At 54.9% G+C, this 13,304-nt stretch overlaps 1 protein-coding gene across 3 annotated transcripts; it reads right to left on the reverse strand.

Annotated features, from left to right (window-relative positions):
* Positions 1–268: 268 nt before the first annotated feature.
* Pdia6 (protein disulfide isomerase family A member 6) lies at positions 269–12,529 on the reverse strand. 3 transcript variants are annotated; one of them, XM_023702378.1, is made up of 14 exons: positions 12,496–12,529; positions 11,959–12,147; positions 9,031–9,172; positions 6,639–6,696; positions 6,306–6,432; positions 5,082–5,188; positions 4,657–4,787; positions 4,257–4,371; positions 3,669–3,809; positions 3,272–3,356; positions 3,114–3,186; positions 1,533–1,691; positions 1,113–1,209; positions 269–708 (listed from the first exon to the last, which is right to left on the reverse strand). In XM_023702378.1, exons 1-14 carry the CDS (start codon positions 12,512–12,514, stop codon positions 640–642), a joined length of 1,512 nt encoding a protein of 503 aa, XP_023558146.1. In that variant the 5' UTR covers positions 12,515–12,529; the 3' UTR covers positions 269–639. The 3 variants fall into 3 exon arrangements, with proteins under 3 accessions (XP_023558146.1, XP_023558148.1, XP_023558147.1); XM_023702380.1 differs by lacking the exon at positions 11,959–12,147; XM_023702379.1 differs by lacking the exon at positions 11,959–12,147 and having other exon boundaries at positions 9,031–9,202.
* Between the last annotated feature and the right edge of the window lie 775 nt (positions 12,530–13,304).

Consider the following 13,304-nt stretch of genomic DNA (forward strand, 5'->3'; position numbering starts at 1 on the left):
CTGTGTGGATGTCCCCCGTCTGCTGGAAGAGTCTGGGGACCTCAGGACACCATAGGCTGCCACCTACCCAGACAGCAGCATCGGGTAACCAAGGGCTTCTCTCCTGTTTGAAAAATGTTTATGGAGCCAGGTGTGGTGGTACATGTCTAATCCCAGCACTCAGGAGGACCTTTACAGGGAGGAGAGACCCTCACATGGGCTGAGGTTCACACATAATTTACTGGCTCCAGGCAGTGATGTGGATACCAATTCCATACATTTATCAGCATTGTCCAAAATATCGTTTTATTCTTTAATGGAAAAAGCCATTAATATCCCAATAAAGGAATCACATTTTAAAAAACCTACATGTAAGAAACAGGCTCCGGGAACATTCAAGCAGCAGTCAGGGAGAGGGAAACTGTCAACAGCCGTTTTCTTCAGAATATCATGCGGCAGAGCATACCAGACCTGCTGCTACAATTCAGAGTTTTTCAGTGTGTTGAGATACGAGGTGCACAGCCACAGTGCCTTCCAGTGGCCAGCCAGGGCCCGGGGAAAGGCCACCAGCAAATCCATGTGACAGGGCTGCACCTGCACTGCTAGACAAACCCGCTGGCTCCCAAGGAAAAGAACCAGGTCGTGGCTTGGACGCGCCTCTCACAACTCGTCCTTCTCCAAGTCATCCAGCTCCACATCGCTGAGGTCAATGTCATCCTCCACGGGCAGCTGTGTCAGAAGCCATGGTCAGAGGGACACAAGAGAGGCCCAGGCTGTTGGCAGGGGGCCCAGGCTGGCTCCTGCCTTGGCCCCAGCTCCCACTGCCCACATGCGAATGCCCAGGACTTGGTACTACATGGCTTTTTAATTTTTTGGTTTTCTGAGACACTGTGTATCCTAGGCTGGCCTGGAAGGATTCCTCCTGCATCAGCCTCCTAGGTGCTGGGATGGTAGGAGTGGACCACCATGCCTGGCAGAAATTCTGATTTGAAATTTAGCTGACAGTGAGAGCAACCTGACAGCACTGCTGCCAGTGACCTTGAACTGGGGTGCATGTCCAGACCATCAAGTGCATGCAGCACCACAGAGTTACCCATCTGGCCATCAGTTACCCATCTGGCCCGGGCGCTCACCTCACCATCCTTGCCATCCCAAGGCTCCCTTGTAACGATGGCAGGAAAGGCACCGCCACCCACAGGTGCTGTAGAGCCGCGTCCAAAGGACAATTCCCTGGAGAGACAGCAGGACACATTAGATGATGAGTGGATTCGGGGGCAGAGGCGTGTCTGGAGCGTGTGAGGCATCAGCCCTAGCATCCCCTCAGCACAGGCACTGTGGAGTTGTTTTTATTCTAAGACAGTCTTGCTAAAGCATTGAGTGACCAGGCTGGGCTCCAACTTGCCGTCCCCTCCTGCCTCAGCCTCCCGGTGCTGAGAAAGCGGGTGTGCCCCACCACGGCCGGCCTACTGCAGTTTTATACACCTAGTTTCCAGCCAAAACCCACAAAGGAGCCAACAGACACCAAACTGACCACCCAGAAAGTGGGGGGTTACCTGAGGAACTCATTGATGCCCTGCTCACTGAAGGAGCCCTTGAGCAGTGCGAACTTCATCTTGCGCGCGTTGATGGCGGCCATGGCTGGGTACCCGAACCCGCCGATGCCCAGTGCGCTTTCCAGCTCGGGCTGTGCGCCTGCCTCTGTCCACAACCACCTGCAAAAGCAACAGCCATTGGTACAAAGATGACTTTGAGCCAGTGCAGACAGCATGTCGTGAAATCCCCAGAGTGGATGGCTCTACCCTAAGACAGCTTTGTCCTCAGACCCTAAAGCGCGTCAACTCCACCAAGGATTGCTGTGCTTTAGCCTGAGCCTCACCAGCACCATCTGGTCTACGTGCACATGCATGCCTCTCGCCAGCCCGGCACATGCAGATCATCGAAGGGCAGGGTCCCTGATGACAGCAGGGCTGCCAAGCACCTGGGAGAGCTGAGGAGCAGCACGATGAACAGGAAGGACAGTGCCTAGACCCAGCCCTCGGGCGGCTCTGTCCTCCCTCTGTGCTCCACTTGCAGCCTGTAGCCTATCATACTGCCCTATCAGGACAAGAGACATCCCTGCTCTCAAAGGTGGTGCAGGCCTGCAGGGCACATATACCTGTGGGTGAGAGGGGGCTTGGCAGCAGGTGGTGGGCACTGGGTGACACTTCCTGTGCCTGTCCTGACTGCCAGTTGAGTGCTTCTGCCAGCCACGCCCTGGGTTCCCCCAGGGTGCTACCGCCTTGAAGCAGCCATAGACTCTTCCACCTTTAAGGTGCTTTTCTCGGGTATTTGGTTATACTGGCAAAAATCTAATGCAAACCCCAGCCGTCACATACATAGGGTTCTAAGAGGATCGGTGTGCTGGGGAAGTGGTCACAGTGTAGACATCCCAAGTCTCATACTGAGCCATGGCTCTGGAGGCTTATGGACCAGGGGGCGCTGCGCTCATCGGTGAATTCACCAAGATGAGGTCACAGCTGACTGCGCTGTAGGAGGCGGGGCCTGGCTGGAGGAGTTACACGCTTTGGGGTATAATCTGGAAGCTCTTTTTTGTTGTTGTCTTTTGTCGGTACCAGGGATTAAACTCAGGGACTTCGCTTACTCGACTGAGCTATCTACCCCCCCTTTTGTTGAGACTAGGTCTTGCTATGTAGTCTGGAACGATGTAGCCTCAGCTGCTTAAAATCACTGCGATCGTCCTGCTTCTGCCTGCCAAGCGCTAGGCCTACAGGTACGCGCCACCAACCCAGCCTGGAAGGGTGCATCCTTATTTCTAGCTCACCCTCTCTGCTTCCTTCACCAGGCCCTTCCACCATGCCTGTCCTGCCGAGGAGCAGGCAACCAGAGACTGAATCCACTAAAATCCTAAGCCGCACTAAACCTTTCCTCTTTTAAGCTGTGGTGTCTGATACACAAGCTTTGCATAAATAAAAACTCTGCCTTACTTCTCTTCCTCAGGAATAACAACTCTTTTTCTTTCTTAAATAAAAACACAGTGAGCATCACAGGTTCTGTCCACAGTGGGCAGAACCCAAGGGCACTGCCTCCAGGAAGCCCACCTCCCTTCCCCTCACGACAGCAGGGTCCCTCCTCACCCCCACATTTTCTTCTTGTATTTGTCTGCCAACTTCAGAAGAACTTCCAGGTAAGAGTTCCTGCCCGCCGCACCTGATGGAAACAAAGGGGATGTAAGGGAAAGGAGAAGAGGCCTCCACAGAGAAGACACTTGGGTGTGCCACGGCTCCCCACTCACCGGTGTCCAGGATGTGGGGCAGCACTGCCACCACGCACAGCTGGTGCTCCTCACAGGTCTTCTTGGCCACGTCTTCACTGATTATCTGTGGAAAGGGGGGCTGGGCTGGAGTGGGAGCTGGAGACACACTGACTATGGGGCTTGGGATGTAATCCTTTGACTAGCATCTCCACGACTGGAGAGAGACACAGAGGCTGGACCCAGGGGCACTTCCTGCACAGAAGCCCCGGCAAGGAGCTCCGGCCCTCTACCGCTAAGCTCCCATCCTGCAGACAGAGCAACAATGGCCATATCTCACGCAGTTCAGTGAGCTCACAGCCAGCCTGAACTACACAGCAAGACCCTGCCTCAAAAACCTAGAGGAAGAAAAAGCTTGATGGGAGCAGACAAGGATTACCTCCAGCAGCTCTGGAGGCGGGGCGTTGTCAGAGAACAGGTCCAGGGCCCTTGAGACGATGTCAGACCGCGTCCGCCCACCATCGTAGTCCACGGGGGCCTCACCTTTCTGGAAGATCTTGATTGTGGGAAATCCCCTGATCTGTTAACAAAGCATGAGGTCAGATGAACACTCAGTGCAAAGAAGTCACACCTCTGTGCCTGCTAAAGCCACCAGAGGAATGCCCAAGCACAGCCAGGCCCGCAGGATACCCAAGGGGCATGTACCCCACCAAGCCCAATCCCTGATGTTTGACATGGATGTGCAGTACACAGAACACTTTCAGAGGCCACAGGACAACTGGTTGAAGCTGGGGCAGCTGTGGACTCCAGGGGGTGACACCAGGAACCAGGAGCCTGAGTCTTGGCCTGGAACTGTGATGGTCAGCACATAATGCCACCCCCACTTTTTTTTTTTTTTTGCAGTACCAGGGACTGAACTCAGGCCCTTGCACTTGCCAGGCAAGCACTTATTCTACTGAGCCATCTCCCCAACAATGCCCCCTTTGAAAGGCTTGTTGTCCTCCAGGGCAATGTCCCTGGCACTCACCCCATAGCGGCTCGCCAGGACCTGGTTCACAGTGGCATCCACGGCTGCCAGCTTCACTCGGCCTTTCGTTTGCTCCTTCACTTCTGTGGCCGCAGCAGCCCACTCTGGTTCCAGGCTGGAGAGAGGATACCCAACTCATGGCTAGGGACCAGCCTCATGTGTCCCCACCCAGCCCACTCTGTGTCATCCCTGGAAGGGTCTCAGGAAGCACCATGCAGGAAGGACATGGACAACAGCGACACTCATCTTCCAGGGCCCGTGCCCACCCCAGCCACACCAGGCTTTCCTGAGATGTCCTGACAGGATGGGACGCCAGGTGTGAACGAACACCTGGCTCTCCTTGTGAAGCCCCACATGGCATCCTGGCAGCACTGGGCAGACAGAAGGTGGGAGTGCTTACTTTTTGCAGTGTCCGCACCATGGGGCGTAGAACTCCACCATCCACACATCAGGGCTGTCCAGCACGTTCTCGTCAAAGGTGTCATCCGTCAGCTCAATCACATCCTTCTTACCTGAGCCCTCGCTCCTGCCCTGGCACCAGATGCAAGCATCAGACCTCAGTGGGGCACCGAGAACCCCACTCTCTGTCATGGTGCTCCGGAACCACAGCTACCAAGCCTGAGTGTCCTCTGGGCACAGCACAGAGGAAACTGTCCCAGCCTCCCATGGATGCCAGAGCAGCAACATGGTGCTGTGAGGCCAGTGACTGCTCCCGACAGCACATACCACGTGCTGTCGTAGCTCAGTGGCAAGGTCACCACTCTGAACTCCTGGGGAAAGCGGCCTCCCACAAGGAGCACACGGCCAGCCCCATCCCCACCTCACCTGCCTCCCTGAGCTGTGGCCTCCAGCGCGGCCGCCCAGCCTGTCCTTTACCAACTGCCGCACGGCACTGAGAGCAGCATCCACGATGGCCTCCGCAGTCCTGCCACCTGTCCGGATGGAGGGTGTCAGGGTGGCACGAGCACAAGCACATGTGCTTCCATCCTTTCTGTCCATGTCCCCTGGCAGCACAGGGTCCTAACGAGTCCTGAGCTCAGGGCTGAAACCTGGGCCTGGCAGTGTATTCACCACTCAAGCCTGGAGCAGGCGTCCCCCTTGTGCTCCCACGGACACAGAGCCCCAAGCCCCAAGCCCCACCGTGAAGGCAGCTGGCACGCGCCCCACAGGAGCAGGACACAAGGACCTTAGCTGTGCAGGCCACAGCGCCACAGCCAACCAGCTGTGTCCCCAGACACACCAGAGGCACAGCGGCGGTGGGCACTCTGTAGCCCAAATTGTTATTCTAGCCAGAAATAACAGGAAAGCAGATGGCAGCTCAGAAAAACAAGTGACCATTTCCTAATAGTTACAAACAGGGTGTCCAGAAGATGAAGGACAGGGTCCCCAGTATGAGGACATCTCAGTGACCCCAATGTCCACCAGGTGCCCATCTAGCATGAGTTCCAGGTCAGCCTAGGCTACACAGAATTCCAATGCTTATTGTATATACGCTTTATGCTTACAAAGCATAGAGATGGGGGTGGGGGCAAACACCCCACAGTGACGCCAGCAGCCCAAACTCGTCCCCTCTACACTGCAGCTCCTCACTGAGAACCATGCAATGTGGCAAGAGCGACACCACTGCTGTCACTGCTGAAACTCTGTGAAAAGACCTGACCAGGTCTTTTCGCTAGCCAGCGCCTCACCATCCAGTATAACTAGGGCAGGGCAGGGCAGGGCAGACCGACCATCTAGAAATGAGGAAATTCACCAGGAGGAGCATGAGAAACTTGCAGGCAGCAGGGCTAACAAGTAACAGTTGCTATGTTCTTGTGTTCTTGCCTAGTTTGGTGGCACACACCTGCCATCCTGTACTCCAGGAGGTTGAGGCAGGAAGGTCCCACGTTCATACCCCGCCCAACTTAGCAAGCGTCTGCTCAGAATAAAAACATTAAAGAGTCAAGTGTATAGCTTTGTGTGAAGGCCTCGGAATGAATTCCAGGACTATAAAAACAAACAGAAACCTAAGTTCTCAGCTCCAAGGTAGAATACGAGGCGCATCCTTACCCTGATAGTCTTCTGGTTTGTTTTTGTTGGCTCCAAAGATCTTGATGGTAGGGAAACCCTGGACGCCATATTGGCCACCCAGGGACTGGTGTTTGTCTGCATCAACGGCCCCAACTTTTACAACATCCTGCAGGAAGAAAAGGCGGTCACTTGTGCTTCCTCCAGCTTGGACCCTGTATTCCTGCTCCCCAGTGGTCATAAACACAGCCCCACGGGTCCGAGGACAGGTGGGTGGGACAGTGACCCCAGGGGCAGTCCACTTGGCAGCAGGCCACTTCAGCACCCAGAACCCCAGAGCCTCCCCTGTAGGTAGGGAGCGTGTGCATCGCCGACCTTCAGTGCATTCGCTGCTTTCTTCCACTCGGGCGCCAGCCTCTGGCAGTGGCCACACCTTTGGAGAAGAAGGTGATGAGGGTCATCATGAGAGCTCCCTGGCCAGCAAAGACCGCTGAGGGAGGGTCCCATGACCCAGGACAGGACAACACCAAGACTCACTGACCCAATAAAAGCCCAGGGGACCATTGAGGGTAGGACCCTCAACTCCCTCAGGAAATGCAGATTACTAAGTTATGGAAGTCACATAAAAAAGGGTTGGGTGTGGCTTAGTGAAGGTGCTGGCACAAAACAAAATAAAACCCCACTGCAGGAAGCACAGCACCCAAGTAAGTACCCTCGGTTGGCTGAAAAGCACGAGACACCACACAAGAGCAGTGAATGTGTGCATACGCTCAGGTGTGCAGGGGACTGGGCAGGAGTACAAGGGAAAAATAATCTCGCAGGGACTAGTATTTTAAAGAGTTATTGCAAAATATAATACAGAAAAACACTCCAGGACCTGGGAGATAGCTCGGTGGTCTAAGCACCTGCCTGGCAAGCGCGAGGACCTGGGTTCAATCCCTGGTACCACATGCTGAGCCAGCCCTGGAAGCCCGGGCACGTCGTGTTGGCCCCAAAACCTGGCATGGTGGCACATGCCTGTAACAGCGGGGCTGGGGAGACTGAGATAGGAGGATCACCATGAGTCCAAGCTACCCAGTGAGACCCTGTACCAAATAAATAAATTTTAAAAAAAAACCAAAAAACAACACATTCCCCTCGCTGAGGTCACACATAGATGTGGGGCTCATTTTGCTGCTGTACGACAATTGTTTTTTTAATTTTTTTTTGAGATAGGGTCTCACTATGCAGTTCAGGGTGGTCTAGAACTCAAGGTGATCTTCCTGCCTCAGCCTCCCCAGTGCTAGGATCACACGTGTACACTCCCACACTTGGCTTGTGATGCCTGATTAATGCAACGCACAGCGAATCCCTGGGGGATACAGCTGCTATTCTAACAATGTGCTGACTGGGTCACTGCGACCATGTCAGGGAGAGCTTCCTGGGTGGCCCTGTCCCCTTCTCGCATGAGTGATGAGACTAAAGAGTCAGGAAACACCCAACATCACACAACTCCCAGGCACGGCTGCTCAACAGGTTTACTGATTATTTGTCAATGGGACCAGGGCCTCCCAAATGCCAAGCTTCCAGCCACTCCGGTCACACCTGTAGCGCAGCAGTTCTGGGCGGTGGGTGCCATGTTCCCTCCTGCCCGTGTACAGCATGGAGGGGCTGTGGGTGGGTATCACGACAGATCACCGTGTGACAGCCTTTACATGCACCTGGCCAGCCCTGACATGAGAGGCTGGGGACTTGGGGTCAGGGTGCACAACTGGCCAACTGGCTACTTCCTTCCCCAGCTCTTAGGCTGCAGGGATAGGTCACTGGCCCTGGCACCTGAGGTTCCTCAGCCTCTTGGTGTCCTCTCACCTCCATGACCTTTCAGCCTCCTGTTACCTGGGGATATGCTGAGGAAAACTCTGAGGGCCCATGGGAGTCTGGGCTGGGAGCTGCCGCTCCCGCTGAACGCACCGAGGCCCAGGGCTCTAGTCCATGTGGCCCGGCAGTGACCATGGCCACCTTGGTTCCTCGGGAGGGCATGCTTTCAGTGAAGCATTTTCTCTGGTACTGCAGCCCTCAAGGAAAAGGTGAATGGTCCATGACACAAAGCCACACTTGCAGCTGACCATGGTGGGGCATGCCTATAATCCCAGCACTAAGGAGGCTGAGACAGGATGATCTCAAGTTTGAGCCCAGCTTGCGCAATTTAGTGTCATAGTAAGACCCTGCCTCCAAATAAAAAAGGGCTCGGGATGTAGTTCAGTGCAAAGGCCCTGCGCTCCATCTCTAATACTACTCCCCAAAAAGTTTTTGTGAGCCTCAGCTCACAGCTCATCTTTATGGGCCTGAGCTGCTTGCACTGGCTCTGCTTGGGGACCTGCGGCTGCTGCTCCGGGGCAGTGAGTGTCACACAGTCCTGCAGCTTGCACTGAGCTTCTCTGCTCTCACACTCTGGGGTATTCTCTGCTTTACTGTGTGCAACGTCATATCCAAGCAACACATGGGGTAGAAACGTGAATCAGGCCATAACTGGGGTATTCTCTGCTTTACTGTGTGCAACGTCATATCCAAGCAACACATGGGGTAGAAACGTGAATCAGGCCATAATCCTGCCCGAATTGCACTGCATGGCCAGCCCTTCTCAAGGCAAGCAGAGTGCTCCCCCACTGGCCCTCCCTCTGCTTTGTGCTGACAGGACTTTTCCTCACAGACTCACTCCTGTGGGCCTCCTCCACACAAGGTCAGATCTTGCACTTTGAACCCCGCGGCCCACTCATGGCACGCTCACCAGGGCGCGTAGAACTCTACCAGCCACAGGCTGTCGCTTTGGATGACCTCTCGGTGGAAGTTGGTCGGCGTCAGCTCGATGACAGCATCACCAGAGGAGTAGAGACCATGGACCGCCAGGAACAGGGTACAGCTCACCAGGCCTACAGGACACAGGGCAGCAGTTGGGGGCCCTGCAGGAACCCCAGGGCCACCGGCCAGTCCTTGTTGCCCTGTCCTCCCTGCTGCCCACCCACGTCCTGGGGTCTCACCTCACCACACATGACTACCCCACTGCTCACGGCCAGCCCAAGACTGCCCCTTTAGGAAGGGCACCAAGATCATATCTAGCAGTGACCTCAGGCCACTCACATGGCATTCAGGGCCCAGGCATATGGGATGTCATGGTGTGAACTCAGGGTTTTCACGTCAACAGTGTTAGAGAAGGAGGACACTGACATCCAGATGTTAGGTGAGAGAAATTAGAAACACATGTTTAAAATAAATAGCACATGCTCCCTTCATGTAAGAAACCTTAAGTAAAAACAAAACAAAAGAAAGGATGGAGGACAGGCAGTCCAGAGAGCTGTCTCAACGGGAGAGAGGGCAAGACTCAGAGGGCAAACAACTGGGACACATTATGTGCATGGCCCAGCTCTCCATGAGGAATGTGACAGCTAGGTACCGTGAACAGACTCATAAAATGAAACTAATACGCCATCAAAAAAGGGGTAAAAAATAGGCCAGGTATGGTGGCATGTGCCTGTGATCCCAGCACTCGGAAGGCTGAAGGAGGAGGATCACTGAGAGTTCAAGGCCAGCCTGGGCTACAGAGTCCCTATGTTAAAAACCAATAAAGGGCAGGAAAGCCATTCAGCAGGCAGCCAGCCCCTCTTGGGGCTCTAGAGTCACCGAACTTCAAAGACTTTCTAGGAGAAACCCACACCCAACCCATCCTCCAGTGCTTCTCACAACATGGGACAGGGTCTGGGGATGTCCTTTCACAACCTGGTAAGCAGGGGCCCTGGTTGCTTCATCGTGGAACCCACTCTGAGAAGGCCACTATGCAGACAATGGCATCCCTGTAGGGACACTGCTGGGTGATGCCACCAGTGTGGTCTGTCATTCACAAGAAACGCTGCTGTGTGACCCCATTAAAATTAATTTTAATACTTCTTTGCCATTTTAAATGTGGTTGTCAGAAAATTTACGTAAAAGCTTTTATTGCATTTCTTTGTGTGGTACTGCTTGATTACCTTTGCTGCAAGAAAGGTTAAGTACAGCAGTCTGAGCCAGGGGTGGTGGTGCAGGACTCTAATCCCAGCACTCTGGGAGGCTAAGGCAGGAGGAGCCTAAATTTGAGCCCAACTCGGGCAACTTCACAAGATCCTGTCTCTAAAAGTAAAGGGCTGGGGATGCAGCTCAATGTGAAGACCACAAAAAAGCACAGGAGCCTCCCGTCAGCCAGAGCCCTAAGCAGAGACCATCCGAACTGCATGAGGATGTCAGGCTTGGCCCTGGAGATGCTCTACAAAGCTCTGTTATTTGCAAGTTTTGACAACTTGCTACAAACCAGATAGTTGCTCAGGACTCTGGAGCTACTGTGAAAATGTCTATAACGGTAAAGCCAAAAGCTCCAAAGGATTATAGGGATTTTCCTCCAATCTATTTGGGAAGGTGGAGCCATGTTACTAAGCTGATACAAACCGAACCTGGACTCTTCTGTTTTTCACTCCTGATGGTTCCTAACAATTCTGATACCTGCCCCAACAGGTAAGTTCCTGAGATTTTCTAAGGGAAGTCTGGCTAACACTTAAGAGAGCTGTTTAGGTACCATGAAGACAACAGGGTCTTTACTTCTGGAGACAAAGATGAGTGCCACACCACTGCTACCAGCTCCGCCTGAATGCCTTTGCGTAAGAACCTAGAGATAAGCTGGGTGTGGTGGCACACACACCTAAATCCCAGCTGTTCAGAAGCCCAGGAAAGAGATCACTGGGCCACATACCACCTCCCACCCCTTTGGTTGACACCCTGGAACGGACCATAAATTGTACCTTGGGAGGGTACATGGCTGCCGACAGTGTAACAGACTTTGGTTATCTTTCCCTCTTGTAACGGTAACGGGACTTTTTTTTTTGGGGGGGGGGAGGTCCAAGATAGGGTCTTGCTTCATAGCTCAAGCTGACCTTGAACTATGTAGCCCAGGCTGGCCTTGAACTTGCAATGATCCTCCTGCCTCAGTCTCCCAAGTGCTAGGATCCCTGGTGGGTGTGCCAGCCCAGCAAAAGTCTTAACAAGACTTTAAACTCTGCCTTTAAACTCTGCCTGCTCCCCTTAAGAACCTCCCTCCTCATACCCAAGGAAACCCTCTCCAAGGAACTGCCACCTAATAGGGTTAGAAGGGAATCAAATGCATGTTGTCACAGGTACATAAATTCTGGTAATTAAAGGTGTCCAAGAAGGGTCCCTTCCACCTGACACTCACAAACTCGTTTATGGTGACTATGATGACAAACAAAGCTGACGCTGACCATCAAGACCTGCTGCTGAAATTCACAGGGCCCTCTGCGTCCTAGGAACATCTGAGGGGACAGCACGCCCTCATCTATGGCTTCCAGCCTCCTCGCAGCCCGCAGCAGGCACCATGGGCCCGAGGGTCGGCGAAAGAGCTATCTCTGCTGACTGCAGCAACAGGACAGAATCAGCCTTTGCGTCTAGCCTGGCTGCCCTCTCTGGAGACCAGAGGCTACAATCCCCTTCCCTCTTCTACTCTGGTTGGCACACCGTGGCAGGCTACCTGGCCCCGAGTCACACAGCAGGTGAACGGAGCGGCCCAGCCTGGTCCCCGCACCTCCCGTGCCCGGGCTACATTACCAGCATCCGAGCGCGGGCTGTGACCCGGGCAGGAGAGACCTCGAGCCTGCCCACCACGGTCGCAAGCACTGACCCCTCTCTAGGGCCGGGGCTCTGAGGCGCGGGGAGTTCAAGCCCATCTCCACGGTCCCTGTCGCCAGACGCCCGGCTAAGGCACCACACCCTTTGTGAGCAACCATCAGTCCTGCCACAGGACGGGGCTCTGCTCCTTCGGGGCTCTTTACTTTGGGGGTCCTGATGGCCTTCTTACCTAGCAGCAGCCCTTTGGTATTTTGAGAAAAGATCTCGCTAAGCTGCCAAGTCGTTCAGGCTAGGCTGGAGCCTGCGACCCTCTTGCCTCAGCCTCTCAGAGCGCTGGGATCACGGGCGTGCGCCCCCTACCCGGCTCAGGATCGGTGTGTGGAAACGGCACACGCTGGGCAGCCAGGGCACAGCGCGGGGGTCCTGCGCACTCAGGCTACAGGGGAGGCCTGGACCAGGTTCCCCGTTAAGCCGGGCTAGGGACTCGGGCCCGCGGCTCGGCCCAGGCCTCCCCCCCGCGGCCCCGCAGAGTCTCCCACGGCCCCCTCGGCTCCGTCGAGCCCCCACCGCTCGCTAGTCCCGCGCCTACCGAGCCTTACGAACGCCATGCCGAGCCGCCGTCCGCACGCCGTCCCGCCTCGGCCGCGCCGCACGCCGATGGGCGGGGCAGCGCGGGGAGGGGACCCGGCGGAAGCGCTCAACGCGCGTGGCCGCGGCCTATTGGTCGGGACGGACATCGCTCACGCGTACGGCCAATAACAGGCGGCCGGGTAGAGGTTAGGGGTTTGTTTTTTCCACGGGGCGGGCCGTGCCTGGTAAACTGGGATCTTTGCGTGCGGCGTGGGTGCTCCGTGCCTTCCTGTCCCGCGTCTGGGGTACTGCCTGCTCCCTCCTTGTTCTCTCTGTCCTTTAGGGTGACCTCTTGAGTCGCCTCTTCTCTTAGCTCTTTTCTTCTTTTTTTTTTTTTTTCCGTGGTCCTGGAGATTGAACCCGGGCCTTTCACACTGCTAAGTTCTGAACCCTTTGCTATTCTTAGTTTGGGACGGGCCCTCACCAAGTCCTTAGCTGGCCCAGGCTGAGACCCTCCTGTCTCAGTCTCCACCACACCTGGCTTCTCCCCCAACCTCGTTCCTGCCTGGGGCCGAACAAGTCTGGGCCTTTGGCATGTTTATGGGCTTAGTAAACGACATGTTAGTAACTCATGTGCAGCCAAAAATCTCTTGCCAAGCTCCTTAAGCAACATTTTTGTATTTTTTGGTACTGGGAATTGCACTCAGGACGTGGAGCTTGCTAAGCAGGCCTGCCTGCTCCGGGCCTTAAGCAGTACCATTTGCTGGTCTTTGTTGCTTTCCAAATCCCCTCCTCCAGGGCCTTGAACACTCCCAACCTTGGTCTCCA

Source organism: Octodon degus, unplaced genomic scaffold (assembly GCF_000260255.1).
Source record: "Octodon degus isolate 3935 unplaced genomic scaffold, OctDeg1.0 scaffold00151, whole genome shotgun sequence".
NCBI lineage: Eukaryota > Metazoa > Chordata > Mammalia > Rodentia > Octodontidae > Octodon > Octodon degus.